General features: G+C 43.9%; 1 protein-coding gene across 7 annotated transcripts in view; it reads right to left on the reverse strand.

Annotated features, from left to right (window-relative positions):
- Positions 1-10,701: 10,701 nt before the first annotated feature.
- The window catches only part of FBXW11 (F-box and WD repeat domain containing 11), a 132,939-nt gene continuing 117,685 nt past the window's right edge, over positions 10,702-25,955 (reverse strand). For 6 of the 7 annotated variants that reach the window (XM_060144185.1, XM_060144187.1, XM_060144192.1 and 3 more), the window contains 5 exons: positions 24,512-24,630; positions 22,656-22,766; positions 21,739-21,817; positions 20,498-20,683; positions 10,702-13,247 (listed from right to left, as the gene is read on the reverse strand). In XM_060144185.1, coding sequence (XP_060000168.1) covers positions 20,522-20,683; positions 21,739-21,817; positions 22,656-22,766; positions 24,512-24,630 — 471 coding nt within the window. In that variant the 3' untranslated portion in view covers positions 10,702-13,247; positions 20,498-20,521. Of the gene's footprint in view, positions 13,248-19,645; positions 20,008-20,497; positions 20,684-21,738; positions 21,818-22,655; positions 22,767-24,511; positions 24,631-25,955 lie in introns of those variants that run through there. The other variant, XM_060144186.1, reaches the window with a different exon arrangement.

The following is a 25,955-nucleotide window of genomic DNA, read 5'->3' on the forward strand; positions in this document are numbered from 1 at the left end:
TTTTTCACTTATAATACTTATTTAATATTTCATAGAACTATTGCCCCACAGGACACCCACTGGGAAACATTTCAAGGGAACTACAGAGAAAATGAAATATTAATGAGATATAAAAGCAGATCTGGGGAAACCAAGCAATGGTGGAAACAGACCAAGTTCCTTTGGCCAGAGAACTGTGCCTTAAACTTCTCAGTATGGCTCATCCTAGTTTCATTTGAGCATCCCTACCTTTTTATGGCTACTCCAAAAGAGGCTCTTGAGGGCTGAACGACTGTCAGGCGCTGGGCTAGACAGTGGGATTGAGAGAAAAGTCAGACTCCACTAGATACTGCAGCGATGGGTAGGATTTGGAGAAACTGCCATGGAAGAGATGCTGCTGCTCTGTGGATGCCAGCCTTCCTGGAGAGCCTTCTCATGTGAGGGAGAATGGAGGGATTGACCCCTTGAATCTTAAAAGCTTCAAGTAATTTCAGGAGCATGCAATTCCTACATATCAGTTATATTGACCTCTCCAAGTTTAACAAGGAGCTGGGCAGGCACAGGGGGTCGGAGGAACAGTGCCCTGACCCGTGAATGGTGGCGTCAGGCACAGCCAAGTGCCTTCCTAAAGGAGACCACCCCACCCAAGGCCGCTGTAGAGGGAAATAACTTTAGGCTGTGCTTGATCAAGGGGCGGCCACAGATTGGACAAAAGATGGGCACCTGACTCAAGGGCAGCCCATCCATTGGCTGGTTGGTGACCTATGAGGAGGCCAGAACAAAAAACCCTGCCCAGTAATTTCAAGTAATTGAGTTGATGGGTTCTGTGCTTCTAAGATTTAAATAGGAAAAATATGGAGTGAGTCAGCAAGTTGGTGGCAGAAGAAAAAAGAGGCACAAGTAACAAGCTGACACTGCAGCGATGGAATGAAGATGCGTGAGCTCCTGCTCTGAAGGGATCAGAGAGCAAAGAGCCTGCCCCAAATCCTGACCTCAGAGACTCACACGCAGAGCCAGGAGCCAGGCTCCAGGCTGTTGACCCGGAGTCCTGGCTCCTAATCAGTGGGGCAGCACAGGGAGCCCAGGAGTCTGCTGTTCTCCGAGGAGCCAGTGTCAGCCTGGGGCTGACGTCACCCAAAGAAAGGCGCCGTTTTTAGAGCCTGCAGTTAGGAGAACTGGGACCTTGATAGTGACAGTCCAAATGCTGGCTGGGACCAGCCCTCAGCAGGAAGCCCCTTCGCCTCCCAACGGTACCTTTGGAGTCTAGGACCATTGAGAGTTCACAGATTCTGCAGTCATGACATATTACAGCTAACGTCACACCCAGGGGCTTGCCATGGCTGTCCCAGAAATCACACGGAAGGCACTGCAAAAACACAATACAAAACCTCGCGCCTAGAATAACAACGCCACAGTGCTCTTGATTGGAAGCCTGGGTGGCTTTTTGCAGGGGAAGGAGATGGTCAAATGCATATACTTGTCTTGAAAATGAAGTAATGCCAACCAAGATGCAGGGAAAAGGGGCTGGGGTCGACTTCCCTTGCCTGAATTCTGCTCCCAGCAACAGCATTCTGGAGGAAGCCGTGACAGCAGAACTATATCACAAACCACTTGAATTTCATCCCAGGCTTTAGGACCTAAGCGTCAGTGACCACATGTCTTGGGGCAGGAGTGTGAGAGCCAGCGGGAGATACAGGCAGCCGGCCGGACCTCCACCGCACCAACCCAGGGGGTCGCGTGTATGTCAGACCACCGAGCAAGACTTGGTTCAATCCCATCACACTCACTGAACCCACACTTCGTGCTCCACATTGTCCTCAGTGCCCTCACACGTGTGACCCCATTTGTTCTCTCCGTAACAAACAAGTCTCTCGACACGTATTAAAGTTATGGGATGTGGCTGCATATTAAGCCAGAATGGAGTGAACCTCGCAGGCAGTTTAAATTCAGAATTTACTATTTTCTCTTTGCCTTTTACCCTCTCACCTCCCGCAAGTTATTTTGAGAGCAGAATCATTTGAATGATGGAGTATCTGCATTTAGACTTTTCTCTTGCCTCCTTTGACCAGCTTGGTTGTTCTCAGACTCTAAACGGATGTCAGAGTTACTGCACTGGGTCGTAGAGCACACACACTGTGTCCTGCACTGAATTCACATTTTAAGGGTTTTTAAGAGTCTCTGACGCTATGGTTTTTCACGTGAAGTGCTCACTTTGGAATCCAAGGGCTGCAAAAGGGGAGACCCTATTGTACCCTGACAGTCCTGGAATCCACAGGTTTGTTCATTCAACACACATTTATTTATCAGTACCTGCAATCAGGGCTGGGATCATAGCGATGACCAAGGATGGATTCTGCTGTGAAGGGAATCGAAAGCCCTCTGAACCCAGACTGGGCTGGTTCATCTCACTGAATGCTCAGAGCATGCCCGAGAAGGAGGAGGTCTTAGAAAGAAGTATCTGGTCCTCGAACATCCGACCAATAAAGAGCAGACAGGAGATCTGAACCCAAACCCTCTAACTCCAAGGTGGACTCTTTTACCCTCTCTACCCCCCAGTCCTCAAACGTGCACATTAATAGCTACAACGCCCAGGAGGTAGTGACAAGGCCGGAGAGCAGTCCAGGCATGGAGGATTTAGCTCCCCACTCAGTGGATCAGGAACGAGGTTACATCTGAGCTGAGCCTCGAAGAGTGTGCAAAATTAGTCATTTCCCATGGCAAAAAATCAGGCCAGGCGGCAGGAGCAGTGGACAGTGGATTTTCTCTGCCCGGCCTCTGTTCCCCTTTCTTTTTGGACCTTAGCACCCTGATCTTCCTTTGGGCATCTGCCTCCCTTCCCATCTCAGTCCACGTGGTTTGTGTGGGGTGGACGCCAACGCCTCTCTCCAGGGTGGCTACGTGATCCAGTCCTGGCCGATCAGAGCATCTCATTTCTCTGACCACAGTGAGGGGTTTCAGGGTGGGCACAAGACCGAATCTGAGCCAAGGAGATGAATGCGAGGAGACTCTCTGGGCCCGCCAGGAAGAGGGATTTTGCTCCACCAGAGATACTAAGAGGCTAGGATGTGCTCCTGGGGTTGCTTGGAGCTACCTGGCCACCTTGTGAGGAGAGAGCCTGTCTTCCAATGAGAGAGAAGAGCTGGGCAGGTAGGGAGAGTCCCAAGAGGAGATGACATCGTTTGAGGCCATGCCTGAAGCTACCCCATCCCTGGGCTTATGTGTATATGAGCCAGTAAATGCCCTTCTGTGAGGAAACCAGTTTGAATTGGGCTTCCATCCTTGGATCGATAGAGTGAGCAGAGTAGAAATAACAGTCTGAGAATAATAGCACTGAAACTATGTTGGACCTTGACATTACTATTCAGCTGGGGATGCAGAAATCAAAACTTCTTCGTAACCTTTTCTGGAACACAATTTACACGTTGCTTGATCAGAAGGCAGGGCAATAGACTCTCTAGAGCTTTAGCAGATGTACTGTGGCTCAAATTCTCATTTGGACAGGGAAACGGGGGCTCAGAGAGCTGAAGGACATGGCCCGCAGTGGAACAGAGAGCAAGTAGCCCCACAGAGAGCAGGATGCTGAGGAAACTGTCTTGGATAGGTGGGCTTGGATGTGCGAAGGGTGGAGGACCTAGATGTGGGCTGGAAGAAGGAAGCAGTGGGCAAGGCACCTGGCAAGAGGCCTTGGGCTGGGCAGGCCTTGTGGAGAGCCAGTTCAGGATCAGACAGAACTGGAGTCACATCCTTGATCGGCTGTTTTATTAGCAGAGTGATCTTGAAAGCCACATCCTGTTCTGTGCCTGAATGCCGTGGTTTATAAAAGAGGGTTCGGTCCTTCATTGAACTATGAGTCCCTGAGTTCTCTGATGACCACACCCCAAAATGGCCTCTGAAGAAGACAAACCAGGTTCTGGGCGGGCCTCAGAAAGGCTTCGTTTCTGGTCAGGGAAGTCAGGAAATACACAGTTTGTTCATCATCTGCCTTCCCATCTCATCCTGTAGGCTCCAGGGCACGGGGAGATTTGTTTTGTCACTGCCTAGCTCAGTACCTAGCACGTGGTAGGCCTTCAAAAAATAAGTCTTGAATAAATACGAGTGAACAAATAAAGTAATAAAATGGTAAGTACTGTACAGTAAATAGAATACAGGATGTGATAGAGAGTGACACGGGATAGTTTAGACGATCTGGTCAGAGGAGGCTTCTCAGAGAAGAGGGTATTTGAGCTGAGACCTGAATGGTGAGCAAACAGCCATATGAAGAAGCTGGAGAAATGCCTGCTAGGCAGAGTGAACAGCATGTGCAAAGGTCCTGGGGCAGAAATCAAGACTGGAAAGAAAGCCATGTAGTTCCAGTGGGAGTGACAGAGGGAAGCTGATGTTGGAGAGGCCGGCAGGGACTTGATCACTGCTGACCGTAACAAGGAGTTTGAACCTGAACTAAGCACAGTGGACAGCCACTGGAGAGTCCTGGACAGGGCAGGGACATGATCTGACTTACGTGTTCAAGAGCTCTCCCTGCCCACTGTGTGGTAGCTGAAATTCAGCAGGAAAGACAATAATGTATGTCACACACAGCACGCGGCACACAATAGGTGCTCAGTGAACAAGAAGCATCCTTCACGACCCCTAATGCCACATCTACAAAGGCTCGCCAGTGTCCATTCCAGGCCAAGAATGTGCTCTTTATCCTCTGGGTTCAGGCTCTCTCTAGCTACCCTCTGTGTACTGTGATGGCCATAGTAAAGCCAACAGGCTAAGCTTTGGAGGAAAACCCCCTCCCCTTCTTGGTTACAGTAACAATCCAGGAGTCACGGTGGGGAGGTGTAGGGTGCGGGGCGGGTGGAGTGCGAGCCTTCTGTTCAATGTTGAGCTGCTCCCAACATACTTTTCAAACATTCGTTTGCTTTTGCCCAGTCTCCTCCGTAAGAGACACGCTTTCGGATGTGTTTTGAAAAATATTCCATATGCTAATGGAATGTCACCATCTGCCAAAGAAGGCAGAGCTGTTTTTAAAGGAAAAACTATTACAGAAATGAGGTATTCACAGAGGGGCACTAAAGAGCCCAAACGTCGCTGACCTGAGGCTGACCTGGGCTGCCTCGTGTTACCAACATGAAAAGGGAGTGAGAAAATCTGAGGCCAATTAACTTCTCTCTCTCCCTCCCTCTCTCTCCCTCTCCCTCTCTCTTTTTCTCCCCTCCCCTTCTTGGAGACATGATGAAATTTCCTGAAACAAAAACTCGCAGCCCGTTCTATAAAATGCTTTCGCCTTTGGTGGAAAAAGCCCCGATGGTCCCTTTTATCTCCTCATTCCTGAGGCGCAGAACTGGCCCCCGTCTGTTTGGGCAGATGGGCCACAGGGAACACTCCCAAGGCCCCGAGAGGCCGGGCCGGAGCGGGAGGCCCCGGCGCCCACTGGCTCTGGCCGCCCAAGCCCTTGCCGTCGGGAGAGCGCGGTGCTGTCTTGGACGGAGCAGGACACAGGATTAGGTGTCCCGTGGCGTGATTACTGGACAGGCATTGTTCCTTGGGAGGCCTGGGCAGCTCGGACGGACGCAGTGTTTGGAGAAGAAGGTTTTCCAAGCTCTGGGCACGTCTTCTGGGCCCTGCCAAGCCTGCTGGTTATCACGCCCCTACCTTTCCGGTGGCTTCTTCTCCGCCGTGGTCGCTGGCTTGTCCTCCTGTGCCCTCTCCTAACTGCCATGTGCTTCCGGACTCCGTGGCAGGCCTCTTTCTTCTCCACAGCCCGAGTCCGCACCAGTTGAATATCTCCCAGGCACCTGCAATGTCCAAGTCCAAACGCCCTTCCACCCCCTCAGCCCGACTGCTCCTTCCCTTATCTGGGGGACCAAGCGCCCCGCCGGCTAGTTTGGTGCAGGGCATGCAGGGGTTTCTCACCTCAAGGCCTTTGCATCTCTGCCCCCACTAGCCTGGAATATTGCATGGTGGGCTCCTGCTTATCGTTGAGGTCGTGGCTCAAATGTCTCCCAGGCCACTGCCCCCCACTGCCCTGTGTGATCTCTTCAGAGCACTTATCAGGGTCTGAATTTATCTTGTGAACTCATGCGTATATGGGCACCTTAGCTTTCACAGTGTGTTGTCAATTTCTTCTTAGGGGGAATGTAAGTTTCCTGAGAGCAGGGACCATGTCTCCTTTCCATTAGAGTGGCACTTAGTGGCACACAGAGGGAACAGGGGTGCCACTGTCAGCGCCCACCCCCTCCCAACCAAGGTCCGTACTTTCTGTCTCAATATCCCTCAAAACCGCCCTCAGTGTTCTGCCCTATTCCAGACCTCAACCTTTCTCTCCTGAATCTCAACACTAGCCTTCTAACTGGACGCTACCAGTTTCAAACCCCGCCATGGCTGCCTACTGCCCCCAGTATACAGCCCCCTACTCGGCTGGGCCCCTGGCACTCATCCCGTCCAGCTCCAAGCACTCCCCCACCCACCGTGCCTCGTTGAAGGCACACCACGCACATTTGTTACGACTGCAGAACAGCTGCACAGGTACGAGTGGGAGGGAAAAGAGATGTGCAGAGGGTCTGTTAATGCAGGGGGACTGCACTGGCTCCGTGGGGAGACTGCTGGCATCATGGTGCCCACTGAGAGGGAGAGGCTAGGCAGCGTGATGAGAGCTCAGCCGTGGCAGTCAAGACAGACTGGAATCAAGCTCAGGGCTCGCTAGGGAGACACACCTGAGCCTCGGTTTCTTTAATGTTAATAATATAACCACACAGGGTTATTGTGAGGATAAGAGTAAAGCCCTTACCAGCAGTCCTGGCACGCACTAATGGGGGTTATTTCTATTCTTGCTGTCGTTGCAGTGGTGTTAATCAGTCTCTCCCCTGCATCGCTCACCACCCCCAGCCCTGCCACCTACATGCACACTGAGGACCTGATATTGTCTCCTGTCCACTTGGAGACGCTACAATGAGCTGAGGATACTGGCATGTTGAGGTCTCATTCGTTTTCCAGAAACATCCCCTGCAGATAGGATATATAGGCTGACTGCTTTTAAAGCGGAGTTGTTTTTTTTTTTTGCGGTACGCGGGCCTCTCACTGTTGTGGCCTCTCCCATTGTGGAGCACAGGCTCCGGACACGCAGGCTCAGCGGCCATGGCTCACGGGCCCAGCCGCTCCGCGGCATGTGGGATCTTCCCGGACCGGGGCACGAACCCGTGTCCCCTGCATCGGCAGGCGGACTCTCAACCATTGCGCCACCAGGGAAGCCCTAAAGCGGAGTTATACTTAATTAAAAAAAAAAATTAACAAAAATAACTTGGTGTAAACATGATTCACCTGGTCCATCTCCCCCTGTTCCACCCACTGAATAGCCCAGAGTACTGGTTACAAACTCAAGTCCTCACCGGGACCTGTCCTCACGGGGGACTGTCAGCATGCTTCCTCATTTTTCCCCTTCAAGAGGCCCAGGTAGGCTTCAGTCTGCCTGCGCATGTTTAAATTTGTCTCATCTCACACCCTCCCAAACTCTAACCCTTATACTTTTCTCTGCTCTGGGAATTCTGTACCATCTGTTTAAATGCCACAGTTGAAGCTACCAAAAAGAGCTGGCACCAAAAACCTATTATGTACCAGGCACTGTGCTAGGCACTGTAGGTCATCTAATCCTTACAGTGATTTTAAAATACTGTCTCCACTTCCCAGATGAAGCAGCTCAGGTTCAAGGCAGGGAATGCCCTTGCCCAGAGGGCCTGCTGTCAGTTAGCTGGCAGAGCTCCAAGACCGACCTAGGTCTGTGGGCCCCAAAGTTCATGCTCTTTCCTCTGCCATCCAGTAGACCAGTGACCCCCGTGGACAGTCTTCATCAAGATCCAAAGGCTGTGGTGTTCTAAGAGCTTTTCTTCCCAATCCCCAGAGCTGCAGGATATTTGGGAGAACAAACACAGCCCATGAGCACAGAATGGTTCCTTGGATCCAAAAATGGTGGTGAAGGGTGGAGGGAGCTTAAGTTGTAGTCACTGATACCTCCCCAGAACATCGGCTTTGAGCTGCTGTTCCTAAGGCATGCCCCGCCACAGATTTAAAGTCTTTGGCGTGGTCACTTCCCTGTTTTCCCAGACCAACCCAACAATAACATGTCTACTCTGAGAAATACAATTAAGTGATTCCTGGAGACAGGATGAGTAGGTGGTCACAAAGTTGAAAGCAATGGGACAATACAAATCCATTTACAGGAGTATGCTTTCCAGGTTACCCTGCGTGCACAGAGGAAATAGTTACTGCTGATCTGCACTACAATTCTTCCACATGGCTTCATACAACCAATAAAAATTTTACAACACTTGAATGAGGATTTCAGTGCATTTGGCCAGGTAAACACCTGAATATGGCCCTGTTCTCAGTTATCCTTCAGATGCTGATTGAGTGTCTATGAGGTGTTAGACCCAGCTCTGTGCAACAGACAAGCAGAAGTTTGGAGGTCTTGGAGCTCCCAGAGTCTTCCCCAGCTGGAAGTGCATGCAATGTGTAGCATGTACAAGCACGCTACCTTCAATGTTAAATGTGATTGAAGACAGTGGCTGTCAGCTCTTGATTCCTTCTTCCTCCTCTCCTTGTCTTTTCAAACATCTCCCTTTTTGGGTCATTTTTTATTAACCAACATGTATTGACTACTGTGTGCTGGTCACTTTGCCACAAAGCTCATCACTTAATTTGTCCCTTTTCTCTGGAATCCCTTTCATTCTTCAAGAATTCAGTTGCCAATCTTGGATGCAATGCTTCAACAGGTCACTGCTAGAAAAGCTTAAGACGGTTCAGAGACAGCAAGCTGATACTCTAGCAATTGACTTAAAAAAAAAAATCAGTTCTCAACTTTGATAAACTGGGTCTCTTCATAAACTGGATTTTCAGCTTTTCTTGAAAATTTACACCTGGCATCACTGGGTCTGCATTCCAGCAACAGACCATCCAGAGCTAGAGCAGGCACCCTCCAGGACTTGGACTAGTGAAACCTACTCTTTTTTTGAAACCTTCTCTTATACATGGGAAAGCTGAGATCCAAAAGGGGGGATTGCCACACAGCTAATTAGTAACAGGATGATCAGCCAGTCTCCCTAATTTCCCTTCTCCTCATTATTATTATTTTTTTGTGTGGTACGCGGGCCTCTCACTGTTGTGGCCCCTCCCGTTGCGGAGCACAGGCTCCCGACGCGCAGGCTCAGCGGCCATGGCTCACGGGCCCAGCCGCTCCGCGGCATGTGGGATCCTCCCGGACTGGGGCACGAACCGTGTCCCCTGCGTCGGCAGGCGGACTCTCATCCACTGCACCACCAGGGAAGCCCCCCTTCTCCTTATTAACTAGAAACCAAACAGGCTGAGGTTGCAAAGCACCACTTAGTCTGATTGTATATCCAAGGAGTTCAACCAAAATCTGAGAATCTCTGTGCATTCGTAGCTGTGAATTTCTTGCAGTAACACCTCACCTACCAAGGAAAAGAGAAACTAGTACTGACTGCTTTGTATTGACTGAAGTTATGGACTGAGCACCTATATGTGAGGGCAGGAGACGACTGGAGGTGTGAAGATCCAGGCCGACACCTGAGGCTTTTCCACCCTGCAGCACAGTTTGGGTTCAACATCTGCTCTTCATAACGATTAGCCCAAATCACCAAGAACAGTTTATTCTGTTTAAGCACAGGCAGGGATAGAAAGACCTGTGAAAATGGAGAGTCATTATAGGAAAAGACAAGAAACCACTTCAACCTGGTGCTCAAGGAACTAAATAACTTATGGAATATCCTTATAACCAAATACTAGGCAGCCATCAGCAAGAATTACATGTACTGACATAGGATATAATCTCAAGAAGACTAGATGAAAAGGTGCAGTACAGCACGCTACCATTAATGTTACAGGGCATGGGGACAGTACGTATGTTTGTATGTAGACAGGCAGGTAGGCATATATGCATAGACACGTACATACACACACCCTTCCGTACACAGACTATTATCCGTCAGAGGATATGCAAAAAACTGGTTAACAAGGATTGGAGGACGGAGGGTCAAGAGTGAAAGGGAGAACCACTTTGTACACTATCTTTTATGGCTTGTAAATTGGTTTTCTTAACCGTATGCATACTAGCTATTTCTAAAACATTTTTTTACAAGAAAAATGAGTGGGGGCAAAACTGTATAGAATTACTCTAATTTCATCTCAAAAGTCTACATTACCAATTCGGCTAAGGGCTGGCGGAATCTAGTTATCAGGAAAACTCTGCTACTGTGCAGGCCTCCTGAGCAGAATCCTGCAGATACTGTATTTCCTTCTGCTCTGGTCCTCAACCAGTGATGTGTCAATCTGCCAAAAGGAAAGACAACAATTTCATGTCCGATGTGTAAGGGGGAGAGGGCTGCAGCTGCACTTCTCACACTGCACCCCCCCCCCCTGCCTTCGAGAATCAGAGGATCTACTCCCACCCAGAGCCATCTGGCACGTTTAAGGGACCATTTTCGTAGTAACTTGCAAGGCAATTAAGCACTTGTGGAAAGCAGATTTGCTGGGGAGGAGTTCTGAACCAGCCCCAGGGCATGGACTGGCATTATCTCATACCAGTTCTCCCACACCAAAAAAAGTACTTTGTCTTCAACCTCACTGTACAGAGCAGATGATTTTTTCAATCTACAAACTTTAATTGTATGTCACTGATATACTGACAGCACGTTAACAGTTTTTTTTGAAAAATTTCTTAACAGAACATCAGAGTATTGCAACACTTTATTAAGAGTATTGGCTTTGAATTAGTAGCTGAAGTAACAATTGCATGAAGCCAGATCAGGTGTACTGCATAATACTCATACTTGATTTATTGACATTACTTAGCAATTTATTGGACAAAGGTCAAACTTTTTGTTTTTTATTAAGCACATTCCACAGTACAAAGCTGTCGTGAATAATATCTGTACAATTTAACAGTTTCAATAGCTGTTCAGACACAAATTTATTTCAAACAGTTATTGGCAAACATAATTAATTACAAGTTAGAATCAGACTATCCCAGTGCTTTAAAACATTAATATAGCAGTAATTTACAGTTTCTCAATTATGGTTAGCAAAATAAAGTCCAGAGTACAGCTGGGAATTACTACTATAATCCCAGAAAGTCAGAATTCCTCGGGTGCCAAAGTCCCCTGCTATAATTTAGTAGGCACAATTCAAAGGTTGTGTGCATATTCGAAGGCCATGATCTCCCAAGGAACCAGAATTTCTATATTAAACATGCAGAGACAACCACAGAAAGTCCATTCGTTCAGAAGAATTGCCTCCTCCCCTGCCCCTCCCTGCCCTGCCCCCTGGGCTCTCCTAACCAATCTGATATTAAAGCTGTAAGGTAAGAGTGGTCAAAGTTAAGTCACTTTCACAACCGCTGTCAGGGTTACAACATCCACCCGCTGAACGGAGATTTCTTTTTTTTAACACTTTGAGACTCAACTTTTCAAAACCAGAAATTAATTTACTAACATGTAGGAGGGAAGGATGTATTTTTTAAAAAGGACAAAGGAAAACAAAAAAGCAAACCAACCCAATAAACAACCACAGACACACACATTGATTCCCACACCATTCTCAACGTAAAGGACAAAACAGAGCCCAGGCACCTTCCCCTCAGTGGGAGAGTGTGCTTCCACGGGAAGAGGTTTAGTTACAGGAAGTTCTCATTGGTCCTTTAAAACGTTAGCAACATTCCTTGATCTTTGGAAACAATGGCAAGGGGCAAATCAAAACCTAATATTGAACAAGGGAAAAGGAGTGCCAACCAGATGCCAAAGTCCTTTCCACGCACGTCAGCATGATGGTGCCATTCACACATTCGGGCTGCGGAACGCGCGGGAGCCAGGAGAGCTTGCCGGGGCCACCCGGCAAGCAGGCGACACCAGAGATGACAGGGATGGGACCATGAGCCTGAGGCTTCACACCACCTGGGAGGACCCTTCCACTCAAGATGGGCCCTTGATCCAGCCTGACGCGGGTCCTGGGCTCCAACACACAAGTGGGCCCTGCTACCACCTGACAAGGGCAGGACGCACGAATGCCAGAGCCGGGAGAGCCAGTCAGCGGGGGCCTTCTCGCTCTTCCCTTCCCAGGGTTACTAACACACAGAGTGTGACCTGTGACGGTGGAGTCAAATGAATGCTATGGGAAGTGACCACGGGTACTTAAGGAGTACTGATGAGGAAAAGAACAACAAAAGTATTTAAGGTACCTCTCTACTGTATATACTGCACAACAAATAAAACATTTTGTGTTAAACTTTAGAAATTACATCTTGAAACAAGATTCCCGTTAAAACACACACACACACCACACGCACAATGAAAATGACAAAATAAGAACACCGTATGAATACTGCAGGAAGGGTTCTAGGTAATCCACATCAACCCTGGTAGCGGGTTCTTGAGTCCAGCCCACGGCTAAGGGCGAACACACTCTGCATTAGTGTCTCAGGCACGGGGGCCCTGACTCGAGCAACCTTGAGGTTAAACTGTTATGTACATTATATCTACATGCGGATACAGTATTTTAAATTAGGAGGCAAGCACACATGTAAAGGTGTTACTCTACCAAATATCAGGAGATGGTTGCGGGTACAGAGAACAGTTAATAAAAGAAAAGAGCTATATTACCTGTTGGGAGATAATATAACCTGGCTTACAGTTCTTTAAATTAAAAGAAATTGGTACAGAAAGGAAGTATAATCCAAAAAATATTACTGAAACAACCCAGAGAAATGTTTCCATTGTCCAACATGTTCCTAATACAAGTCACAATTCATAATGACTTGGACGGTCAAAAGGAGAACGCTAACTTCTGAAAAGGAAAGCCCTGGACATTCTGGGTAGGTGTTTGGCACCCAAAATTTCACCGAAGAATGCTGTTTCTTAGTATCAGACCAAAGTGCAAAGCAATATAAATTAGAGGCCAAGTCTTCTCTTGACGGTCGATTTACTTCTGTAAAACAGACTGTACGTTCCTTTTATATGAACAATTTACATTTGAAGCGATAGATTTCTTTTCACTGATGGGGGGAGGAAATGGGCTTCTGTACTACTGAAAGTCGGTGAAGCTAAGGTATCCTTCTCAAAGTACAGGCCGGAATCGGAGGTGAGAAATGTCGGTACTTGAAGAGTTAGGCTGCTTTGCATCTACCCAGCGTCTAGAACCAATTCCAGCTTCATAACTCAGCTGTGAAGAACTCCCTTAGGCATTTGGTAGCCATGTAGCCAGTAGTTCAAGACTAGGAAACCCTGAAAAAACAAAAACAAAGGGAGTATGGATGGATATTCTGGTTAGACATGGAGATATACACCACAGCCCATCCACATCCACACAGACATGTATGTACTTGCGCACACATAACACTGATTTTTAAATAATCAGCATCAAAATAGAAGTTGCAAGTTGTTTTGCGCATACTACATACCAGGTATCAGGTTTATTTAAACCTCTCAAGAACTTTATAAGGTAGAAACTATTATACCTACTTTACAAATAAGAGAACTGAGGCTCAGAAACATTATTTGGTTTAAAGCATTAGCCATTATATCCTGGGATAAACCATAATGGAAAAGAGTATAAAAAAGAATGTATTTATGTGTGTATTACTGAGTCAGTTTGCTGTACAGCAGAAATTAACACAACATTGTAAATCAACTATGCTTCCAGAAAAAAAAAAAAAAAGCAAGCATTAGCCGTTAAGTGACAGAGAGGGGATTCTAATAGATGACTGACCCTATAACCTATCATCTTTCATGCTGCTAAAAGTTATGCATGTAACAAAATATGCTTAATGTTAGATTTTATATTTAGCATAATCTTAAATTTACGCCATCCAGAGGCCACCAGGACCTCTCTCATGACCGACCCAGAATCTTCATCTATCACTGTGAAACAAAAATATGTAAAAGCTAGTAAACAGAGTACTCCTTCTAAACAGAATGCCAACAGTCAGAAATTACTTCTTTTTGAAATATATCATTTATAAAAGGACAACACAATGTAGAGGGGAAGACAACTGAATGTTCTATATTTTTCTGACCATGACCTTGAGTCAGGAACACATTTTAATCACAGTCTCTACATTCATCCGTGTATGTAAATACACACACATACCCCTACGCAGAACATTCTAACATTCCAACACTAATCATTACTATGGACAACGCAGGCTGACATTTTATGTCCTAAATTTTACCCAAAGTCAAAATCCATTAAAATGATTTCACAACCACTAATAAGTTACAACCCTTTCCAAACACTGCACTAAACCATTGGCCTGGAAGATCTAAGTCACCTTTAGGTCTAAAATTCTATGGCCAAAAAGAGAGAGAGAAAAAGAAAGGGGGTAGGGGTGGGGGTGGTTGTTTGGTTTTGTTTTGCTTTTAAACCTTGTATATATTTTTTAAAGGCAATTTTCCTAAAAGGTTGTTAATTTCCACAAAATCCGAATTTCACAAGAATCCTAATAAGCTTCCAAACGAACGCAAGACAGATTCACAATTTCATCTGCCACTGTTTTCCCATGAAGGATATGTAAGAGTATTTGAATTATTTTAAAAATATTAACACCCAGAGATAAGAAGTCAGCACTCTCAAACGCTGCTGGTGGGAATGTCAACTGATGTAACTCTTCTGGAGGGTAACACAACTCTTAAGTATCAAACCTCTTTAAACATCATAGCTTTCAACCTAGACACTGCAGACATTTCTAGAATTCTATCCAAAGGTAATAAAAGGTTGGGCAAAGATTAAGCTGAAAGAATCATGGCAATGTGTTTTATAATAATTAAAAGCTGGGGGGGATATAAATATAACAGGTGCATATCCAAACAATCAAATATGATTTTGCCATTAGGAACAATAATTTAGACAAATAGTGACATTACTGACAGGCAACAATTTCACAATAAAGAAAAAAAAAAGCACAGTTATCAAACATAATTTTTAAAAGCCTGAAAGGCTACATACAAAGGAGTTAATAATGGTGAACCAAGAAGAGGAGTTATCTACTTTTTACTAATTTCCTAATATTGTCTCATAATAAAAAAGAGAGCTACTGTATACATAGCTCTTGGGAGTTAGTAATTTTTTTTTAAAAAAATGACTCAGCAGAAAAATCTATTGCTAAATTTCTCGACATAGAAATACTCCTACCTTATATTTTAGGGGTAAATATTTTACTGCAAGGTTAAATCATCATTAGGGTAGTGTTTCTTATTATGCATAAATTTTACAGCATCACATGGTAATAATTTTTTTCATGTTACAATAAATGAAAAGAATTTGGAAAAGAGCAATAAAATCTATAAAGTTGACTGCCAAGGTTGTCAAAAGTAATTCACTTTGAAGAGACAAACACATTTGAGGTTTCATTGCTTGTGCTGCTTAAAAAGCAGATAAGATTTTTCCACTGATTTATAATTGTGGATCATAACAAGGCAGTTGTTCTTAGCTTCCCAAAAAGGGGGCGAGAGGAGGGCCTGGAAGAAGTAACACTACAGTTTCCTTTCCACCACAGCCAATGAGAGAAACGGCATTGGTGATCATTTCATCTCTCAATCAAAGGAATCTAATTTCACGGCATTTTAAAGTAGTATATAAAAGTTGTCCAATTTGTGAAAGTTTACTATGTTCTATAATTCATCTATCAAATTCGCCAGAGGGGGAGAAAACATACTACAGATGTCTTAGATTTTATCATGTGCTTCTTTAACAGTGGAAAGACAAACACATATCCAAACTACAAAAGAGGTATACTGCAGTTGTTGTATGATACACCTACTCCCCTGACCCTATCCATTCCAGAAGCTCAGCCACATTTGTAGTTGTCTGTGTTCTATTTTATCTATTTATCTATGTGGGAAAATAAAAGCAGAAGCATCGGGATATAGTCAAGGCAATGCAGAGAGAATGTACAGCTCAGAAAATAAAAAATTAAGAACAGAATAAACTTAACAAAAGGTGTGCAAGACTTCTACACTAAAAACTGCAAAACACTGCTGAAGAGAAACTGAAGAAGACCTAAATAGTAAAGAGCTATACTGGGTTTATGGATTAGAAGACTCAGCATTTGTTAAAGATGGAAATTCTCCCCAAGGTGACCTTTAGAGTCAATGCAGTCCTGATCATAATCCCATAATCTTCATAGAATTTGACAATTTCATTCAAAAATGAGTATGAAAACCAAGAGGACCTAGAAGAGTCAAAACAATTTTTTTTAAAACTGACTTATTACACAGCGTGGTATTGGCAAAAGGATAGCCATAGATCACAGAACAGAATAGAGGCCAGAAAAAGTATAACAAGCAAGTGGTCAATTGAGTTTTTGACAGAGTGCTATAACAATTCGATGGGAGGAGGACAGTCTTTTAACCCAAAAGAGCTGGAACAACTAGAAGGCTGTATAAAAAACACCGTTCACAAAATTAATTCTAAATGGATCAAAGACCTAAATGTAAAACCTAAGCATATAAAACTCTTACAACGATGCTGGTCCAAACACGGTAGTCACTAGCTACACGTAGCTATTTATTTTTTTATATTTTATTTAAAAAATTTTTTGGCTGCGTTGGGTCTCCATTGCTGCACGCGGGCTCCCTCCAGCTGCAGTGAGTGGGGGCCCCTCACTACGGTGGCCTCTCCTGCTGCAGAGCACAGGCTCCAGGTGCACAGGATTCAGTAGTTGTGGTACGCAGGCCCAGCAGCCGCAGCTCGCGGGCCCCAGAGCGCAAGCCCAGCAGCCGTGGCGCACAGGCCCAGCTGCTCCGTGGCACGTGGGATCTTCCCGGACCAGGGCTCGAACCCGCGTCCCCTGCTCTGGCAGGCGGACTCCCAACCAATGCACCACCAGGGAAGCCCGCTACATGTAGCTATTTAAATTTAAGTTTAAATGAAGTACAATTAAATACAATTAAAAATCCAATCCAATTCAATTCAATTCAAATATAATTAAAACTTCAGTTCCTAAACCAAACCGGACACATTTCATGAGCTTAATAGCCACATACGGCTCGTGACTATCAAAGTGGACAGTGCAGGGACTTCCCTGGTGGCGCAGTGGTTAAGAATATACCTGGCAATGCAGGGGACACGGGTTTGATCCCTGGTCCGGGAAGATCCCACATGCCGCAGAGCAACTAAGCCCATGTGCTACAACTACTGAAGCCCGTGTGCCTAGAGCCTGTTCTCCGCAACAAGAGAAGCCACCACAGTGAGAAGCCCGCGCACCGCAGTGAAGAGCAACCCTGGCTCACTGCAACTAGAGAAAGCTCACGCACAGCAACGAAGACCCAACACAGCCAAAAATAAATTAATTAAATAAATAAATTAAAAAAAAAACCATCACAAAGTGGACAGTGCAGCTGTAGAAAATGTAAACTAATCTAGTGAAAGGAAGCAGGTCAGTGTTTGCTAAGGCTGTGATGGGATCAGGCTCTGACTACAAAGAGGACACAAGGGAACTTCTGGGGGGTGATAAAAATATTCTTACCTGGATTGTGGAGGAAATTGCAGGGGTGTATGTATTCGTAAAAACTTGTCACAAAACAGTATAATTTAAGTGGGTACAATCTGTTTTACAAAAGCCATACCTCAATAAAATTGATTCAAAAACAGCAATGGGGCTTAGCGAAGGTGAAGGGGGCGGGGCAGAGGGAGATGTGTACATCTAGGTACCTGTCTAAATGTAAGGAATATATCTAGTACTTGACTATGCCACTTTAGACAACTTACTCTAATTTCTTACTGAGCTATTATCTTTATGTTTGTGGAAGGTGTATGAATACACTGAAGTTTCGCACATATTTATTTATGGGCAAATTCTTGTTGGCCCAGGAGAAAGAGCACAGAGATGTCATGTTGGCCCCGGGTGTCACTTGACCAACAAATGTCAACAAGCACTCATAATACACTGTGTGCTCTATTAGAGACTGGGGCTCCAAAATAAAAGGAGCTCCACGCCTGGTAAGAGAGACAGGCATGCAAATTATTTCAATACCAAATAATAAATTAAGTCAGATGAAGTAAAGGAGTGGGGGTGTGGTGGTATCCACAAAACCCTAACAACACAAGCAAGGGGAGGGAGGTGGCAGAGGTCTGTACTACTGAAGTGTAATTAGGGAAATTAAACAGAATTCAGTCTGGTTGGAGCCCTGGATTTTTGGGAGGCAAGAATGCAAGGCTGGGGTGGGGGAGGGCAGAGAGGACAGAAGGTAAGAGCTAGATATTGAAATTTCTGTTAGCTAATCTTAGCTAAGCCTTGCTCCTGAAAACAAAAGGAAGCTAGTGAAGAGGAGAGGCAGGGCTAAGATGACCATAGTTGGTAACAGGATGAAGGGTGGGCTGAAGAGGGAGAAGAAGAGACCAGGAAGGAGGAAATCAGTTTTCATTTGGGTCCCTTCCTCCTTCCTTATGTATTTCTTTGGTTTGGGGTGAAGGGAGGTTGAGGCGGGGAAGAGCAATCACTCAAAAAATCCTTGCCGGGCTTCCCTGGTGGCACGGTGGTTATGAATCCACCTGCCAATGCAGGGGATGCGGGTTTGAGCCCTGGTCCAGGAGGATCCCACAGGCTGTGGAGCAACTAAGCCCATGCGCCACAACTGCTGAGCCTGCGCTCTAGAGCCCATAAGCCACAACTACTGAAGCCCACGCGCTTAGAGCCTGTGCTCCGCAACAAGAGAAGCCACCGCAATGAGAAGCCCGCGCACCGTAACGAAGATCAAATGCAGCGCCACCCCACCCCCCAAAAAAGAGATCCTTGCCTTCTTCCTCTGTAATTTCCTATAATTCAATAAATGTAAAAATTCTGCCATGTGAATTTCTCAACTGACTTGTGAAGAATCTATCCAGAGAGAAAGCAGCAAGGGAGATGGCCACTGTCACAAGAGCCAGTATGAACACAGTTGAGACTAGGAACGGCAACTATGTATGTGGCTTACAGGTCACTACTGTGGCTCAGATCCTATAGCCAGGGAGGCACAGCCAAGCCATCGAGGCACTTAGGCCTTCTGGGTCCACGTGGGGTCCCATCATCCTTCCAAAGGCAGTACACCAGCCAGTCACTATGGATCAAACTGGGTTGGCATGAAGAAACAATGCATTTGCCATTCCTGATGCAGATCCTTGGTTTATCACTAATAGATGGAACAGGGGCAAGACCAGAGGTCCGCATGCTTCTTCTTAATGGGCCAGATTGTACATATTTTAGGCCACACAGTCTCTTTTGCAACTACTCAGCTCTGCCACTGAAGCACGAAACCAGCCACAGACAATACATAAACAGATGAGCTGTGGCTATGCTCCAATAAAACTACTTATGGGCACTGGAATTTGAATTTTATATAATTTTCACATGTTCTAAAATAATATTCTTCTTTTAATTGTTTCAAAGTATTTAAAAGTGTAAAAAACTATTCTTAGATTGCTATGGTAAGGATAAAAAAAAATAAGGCAGTGGGTCAAATTTGGCCTCCAGCTGTAGCCTGCTGACCCTGAATAAGATAAACTTCCTGGAGCAGAAATAAGGAGTATCTGAAAAGATGTCAACTTAGTGATCTAGAAAGCAGTGATTCCCTATCTTTTCACCCCAAAAATTTCACGATTCTACACACGGACTTTCTTTACATTTTTAATATTCAATGAACAGGAAAATATACAATGACAAAAAGCTACTAAGCATTAAGTAATGTTTTTACATAAATATGAATTTTATTAACACAGTCTTTACATACATATATACATGACAGTACAAATATGCACAAACATTATTTATTCAATCTACAAAGTTTAATGTGCACAGAATTCACAGGCTCCCTCGCAAAATTCTCAAGAGTTGGGAATACTGCTCCAGAAGAACATGGTCATCAGTCCCAAGGACACTGCCAAGTAAGGCTTCTCATCCTCTACCTGGACACCCTTAGTAATCAAAACATGCCATCATCAATGTTATTATGGCCCTAAGTCTTCCTGTTACCGGAGCAAAGGACTTGGCTTCCAGGGTACCTGTTGTGTCTAATGGATGAAGAACGAGTTTTAGGGGCTCTCTCAACAAACACTCTTCTTTGATTCCTACCCTAGGGAATGGTGGTGGTGGGTGGATTGTAATGGGGGGGTGGGGAGGGGAGGTAGTTTTAAGTGTTTGCCTGATGGTGATTTTTAAAAAAATAAAAGATAGAACTGAAAGACAGGAAAGAAAGAGAAAAAGGAGATCCTTGCACCGCAAAACAATTTGGAGGACTTTACTGGCACTAAATTGGTATGACCTGGGAAAAGTTTTAAAAAACAGGAACCGTGGTGTCTACCAATATGAAAACCCACAATAAGCAGGATTCCGATTTATATCTTATTTTGATGTGACCATAAAGATCTAGCCTTATGCTAGAACTCTGCAAAGTTGATGCATCTAATGTTCCTATTACTGAGAAAGGAACCCAAACCATAAAATTTCCCCAAAGGGAAGGTGAATTCAATCAGCAAAATTAAAAGTGGGGGAAGTACTCACCTGAAACAGGTAAAGTGCAGACTGTTATCTGGAGATGTAAGTGTATGTTCTGGAGGGAGAACGGGTCTCATTCTGGGCACTGGGAGGCACATTTAAGAAATCCCAAATCAAAATTGTGTCATCATGGGAGCTGCTGATGATCTGAAATTCATCAAACTGTAGCCGAAACACACGTCCAGAATGTTCCTGTGAAACGTAACAGCTTTATGAATAAAACGAAATCTTTACAATCCCTCCTATCTCACTACCAGGGAGTTGGCACAGGCTGAAAATACAGCTCCTTATCCAGGCTTCCTACATAACTTTATTGAGCTTTGTCCTTCTCCCTAGGAATACAGATTCTGCCTTCCCTTCTAGGCTTTTTCTTTAATTTAACTTTGTGTCCTAGATCCTGGCCCATTAATATGTCAAAGAAGAAAAACTATGTGATCATCTTACAAAGGGTCTTAAGAAGGTAAGCAACAATATTTAATACCCATTCTTGATACACTGTAAAAACTAGGACCAGAAGAATAGTGTTTTTAACACCACCAAGCATATCTATCTCAAACCACAGCTAACATCAAAATTAATGGTGAAATACCAGAAGTCTTCCTATTAAAATCAAGAAGAAAACAAGAATGGCCCTGACTCAAGTTCTGCATGTTCTTCTAGTCAATGAAAGGAGAGAAAAAATAGAAGGTAAAACTACTGAAAATAAGAAAACTCTATCAATATTTTCAAACAACTGTCTCCTCAAAAATACAAAAGTAAACAGACTGCTAGAAATAATGAGCTTGGCAAAGTTGGTAAAACAAGATTAATATATAAAAATAAAGTATTCCTATATGCCAAGCAATAATCCGTAGAATACAGATTGAGGGGAAAGTCCACCATAATAGTACAAAAATGTGCTGAGTTATAAAACACAACACAACCACAGACACCCATATTAGGAAATCTCCCAAACTTGCAGACAGGAAATACTTTATGTTCTAGGAGGAAACCAGTCCACCTACAAATGAGGAAGCCTGCTTTCATATTTTAAGTTGTGTTAATACTCTTTATAAAAGAGCTCACAGAAATATGAATGTCAAATATTCTCTGATTTTGACTAATAAACAAAATTAACAGAACAGCGCATTTCTCAGAAGGCATGCTGTGAGGTACAGAAGCTTTCCAGTGATAGGCTCAGGGAGGTCTATCTGCAGGTGGCCAACCGCCAGCACAGGGAAGCACTTCCCTTTCAACAGATCACATACCACCAATGTGCGCAGACACAACGTGCTTGCTGGGGCTCGGGGGTCGAGAGCAGCCTGCAAGTCCCAAACTTTGATTTTCCTAGAAAGGAAAATGAAATCACAATTAGTGGAAAAGTCAACATTTTATATATTGTCAAGCGTTCCCTCGATAGAAAGGAGTGCATTCGAACTGCCTATTTTAAAAGCTAATGGGGAACCTGCTGATGTTTTGACAAGGTATTTAAACCAATTACACTTGATTTGGAAAAAATAAGGACCTACACATTCTCAGAATTGCTGAAATTGTGAAGAAATATTGTTTGAAGGGAGACAAGAAAACAACTTCACATTATCTAAATTCAATTCCTGACTTGATAATCTATGTCACCAAATTCATTAATCAGGAAGCTCTCTAGGGCTGAGTAGGTGCTGCTGACAGAAGCTAGGGCTCTCTGTGAAATTCCAAGGATACCTTTCTCCAAACGAAGCAAATGCTGAAAGTTAATAATAGGAGTATGAACAGACCAACTAACCCGTCTGTGAAGTATATATAAGGTCATCTTGAAAGGTTTACGGTTGCCATTTGCTCATTTTAAAAGTCATGAGGCTTTTTAAAGAGGATGTGTTCAATTCACCAAAAGGGGAAAAGAAATTTATCATTGAACTCACCAAAAAAAAAAAAAAAAAAAAAAAGCCTGGATTAATTTAGTGCTGGGACAAGGAACTAGCTACTCCCTGAGTTTACAATAATGGTTAAAAGCATAAGCTTATTAATTCATCCTTCTGGGTCTCAGTGTCCCCACTTGATCCTGCCATCCACCATTACATAAGAAATACCTAGCATGGGACCTAGCACATACACAGCTGCTTAATATGCAGTACTTATTTTTCCTCTTCATATAGTTATGGTCACGCATTTGAAAATTTGAAACACGTACCCATCATAGGCCCCACTGACAATCCTCTTGTTATCAAACCGGATGCATCGGACCAATTCTTCATGTCCCTCTAGGACTCTTAAACAGGCGCCACATTCAATATCCCACAGTCTTGAATGAAAAACAGATTTCTGTGAATCAACTTCCTACACATGATTCAAACTATCCATACGTGATCTTCCCTACCCTGGGAATCTTTATTTCTATCTCACTCCCAGTTCACATTATACACATGTGAAGATATGTGTGTACCTTTGTACCATTCATGTGTTTTTTAAGAACTAACTTGGGAGAAAGGCTTACTTTTCATTTTATTTCCTTTTACATAGTTTGAAACTTTTAAAAATCACATGCATGTTGTTATTATTTAAATAATACCAACAAAGAAATTTCAATTACATTTAGTTTGTAGGCATGCTCTTGATGTCTGAGTTGATGAAACCAAATAGCCAAATGGTCTAGGAAGAATTCTGGGGGGGAGACAGGGATTGCAGGCCGTAAAGAAGAAAAAGGATGTTGGTGTGGGGAAGATAATAAATACAGCCCAGGGGGTTAGGCTTCCGCCACCAAGGTTAGAACTGGTGGACCAGCACAATGGTCTCCCTCTCCTGATGAGGCTTAGGGATTCCCCTTCCTAGATACAGTATTACAAGGTCAGAGTGGGAGCCTCTCATTAGGCATATGCAGTGTCTTAGAAATATAAACCCAGTGACTACCATCAGCCTTTTTCTCTGTATATGATTTATGTAACAATTCTGGAAAGAGATTTTTAAAAAATTATCACTGATTTAACTACATTATTTGTAAAAAGAAACCACAGCAAACTAACATGTACAAAACAAAGTTAGCAAATTAATTCTATAATGACATTTTCTTAGCCTCCCCACTAGTACCTATCATAAATCCAATGAATATTCTATCCTCAGCAAATGTTCTCATCAGTGTCAGTGATGATGGCTTCTCTAATCTACTGTGAAGAGAACACTGCCACTATAACTCCAAAGTGGTTCTCTTCCATAAACTACTCAGCAGTACACATTATTATTTTGTAGAAGCTCGGAGGTTCCAATGAGGAAGTTAAGAATTGTTTATTGCTGAAATATTAAGTAATACCAAGCATAAAGAATGCAACAGAACCAAGATTCAAGTTCTCAACTGACTTTTATGATACCTTAAAACTTAAAATGATAAAGAAAACTTTTGGCAGTTAAAGTTACATTGTGTTTGCTTTCTTTCTTTCTTTTTCTAAAAAAATAATCTTGAACCCAATCCTTATTTTGCCCAAACAGGCAATTTGATTATAAAAAAGCTACTAGAATATGTTGGGACAGTTGGAAAAATGACTTGGGGTAATTAAATAGATATTTAAGGGAAGTTCTTAATAAGATAAAAAGTGTTTAAAGACATTCATATTTATTAGAAAGCAAGGACAATGAGTGTTGGGAAGAAAAAAGGGAGATAAGATAAATGACCAAACAGGAATTGATGACAGTGTTGGGAGAGAGAAATAAAGTACACTGCCCTCTGTTAGGGAGAGAGGCAGGGGCTCACTGGTAAGGGAAAGGAGAGCATCAGGCTGGAGCATCCTCTGTTCTGAGGCACTATGGTATTAAGTGATCTTGGGTGGAGTTGAGGTTATAAAACCTTGTGCACTGGGGGAATCTTGGAAGAATACCCAGGGCATACACAATTTACCCACTTTAGTATGCAGAACCAGAGAGATAAATAAAAGTTACCTAAAGTTTTCTTATCTGAAGCAGCCCCCAAAACTGAGTCTTTTGAGCATCAGGACTGGAGATAAGTCAACACTATGGCAAAAATGAGCCCACTCTGTCACCACACCAACTTCTACCCACCTTATGGTATTATCCGATGATCCACTAACAACCAGCCGATCCCTGTACTGGAGACAGGCAATGCCTCGCTTGTGCCCATTCAGAGTACGAACAAATTCACAGGTGCTCGTGCTCCAGACCTGTACAACAAATTAGCAATAGATTTAAGAATAAATGCAGAAAAGCCCTTGCACAATGTACCTTTAAAAAAAAAAATCAGAACTTCTAAGAATGACCACAATACTTGATTATGAAATACACTGGGGAGGTTGGGGAACAGATTGGATAGCATAACATTTCCTTAGCTGCTGAGTGATAAAACTGGAATGAAATACAGAGGGAATTTGTGAAGTCTCCAAACCTTGAGATCTTCACAAAGAGAACATCTCCTGGATGGTTCAGACATTCATTTGCCTAGAGAGAAGGGTCTGGGCCAGAGCTTATGTTTTTAGGCCGGGTGACACGTCAAACCCAATGTAACTGACGTGAAAGGGCTTCACCTTTTGCATCCTCTTCTCTTCCAGCATAGTTTCTCGAATAGCTCCATTTGTTTTGACACATCACTCCTAATATTATGTATGTGGAATAAATAACCCCTCTTTTGTGAAGCTGTCTGCAAGACTCAGATGTCCATACACACACTTAATACCAGCCAAATAAGGAGACACAAAGTAACCAATGTTCCCTGAATTATTTTATTAGCTGCATTTGTAGTTGAATGGGACAACCAGATATCCAGAGGCAAAAGGATGAAGTTGGATCCCTGTGTCACACTGTATACAAAAATTTAATTCAACATGGATCAATGATCTAAATGTAGCAGCTGAAACTGTAACTCTCAGAAGAAAACATAAGAGTAAATCTTTGTGACCTTGTATTAGGCAACTGTTTCTTAGATATGATAATAAAAGCACAAGTAACAAAAAAAATTGATGAACTTGACTTCAACAAAGTTAAAACTATTTGTGTTTCAAAGGACACCATCAAGAAAGTGAAAAGACAACCCACAGGAAGAAAATATTTGCAAATCATTTATCTGATAAGGGACTTGTAACCAGAACATGTAAAGAACTTTTGCAACTAAATAATAGAGACAAATAATCGAAGGTTTGAAAAGAGCAAAAGATTTAAGTAGATGTCTCTTCAAAGAAGTTATAAAAATGGCCAATAAGCACATGATGCTCAACATCACTGGTCAATAGGGAAATCGAAAGAAAAACTGCAGAGACACCACTAAATACCTACCAGGATGGCTATAATAAACACACACACACACACACACACACACACACACACACACACACACACACACACAACTAACAAGGGCTGGCAAGGATATGGAGAAATATCTGGGCTGATATCATGCAACATCTGTTTTTTTTTTTTTTTTTTGCGGTACGCGGGCCTCCCACTGCTGTGGCCTCTCCCGTTGCGGAGCACAGGCTCCGGACACGCAGGCCCAGCG

This window comes from Lagenorhynchus albirostris, chromosome 3 (genome assembly GCF_949774975.1).
Source record: "Lagenorhynchus albirostris chromosome 3, mLagAlb1.1, whole genome shotgun sequence".
NCBI lineage: Eukaryota > Metazoa > Chordata > Mammalia > Artiodactyla > Delphinidae > Lagenorhynchus > Lagenorhynchus albirostris.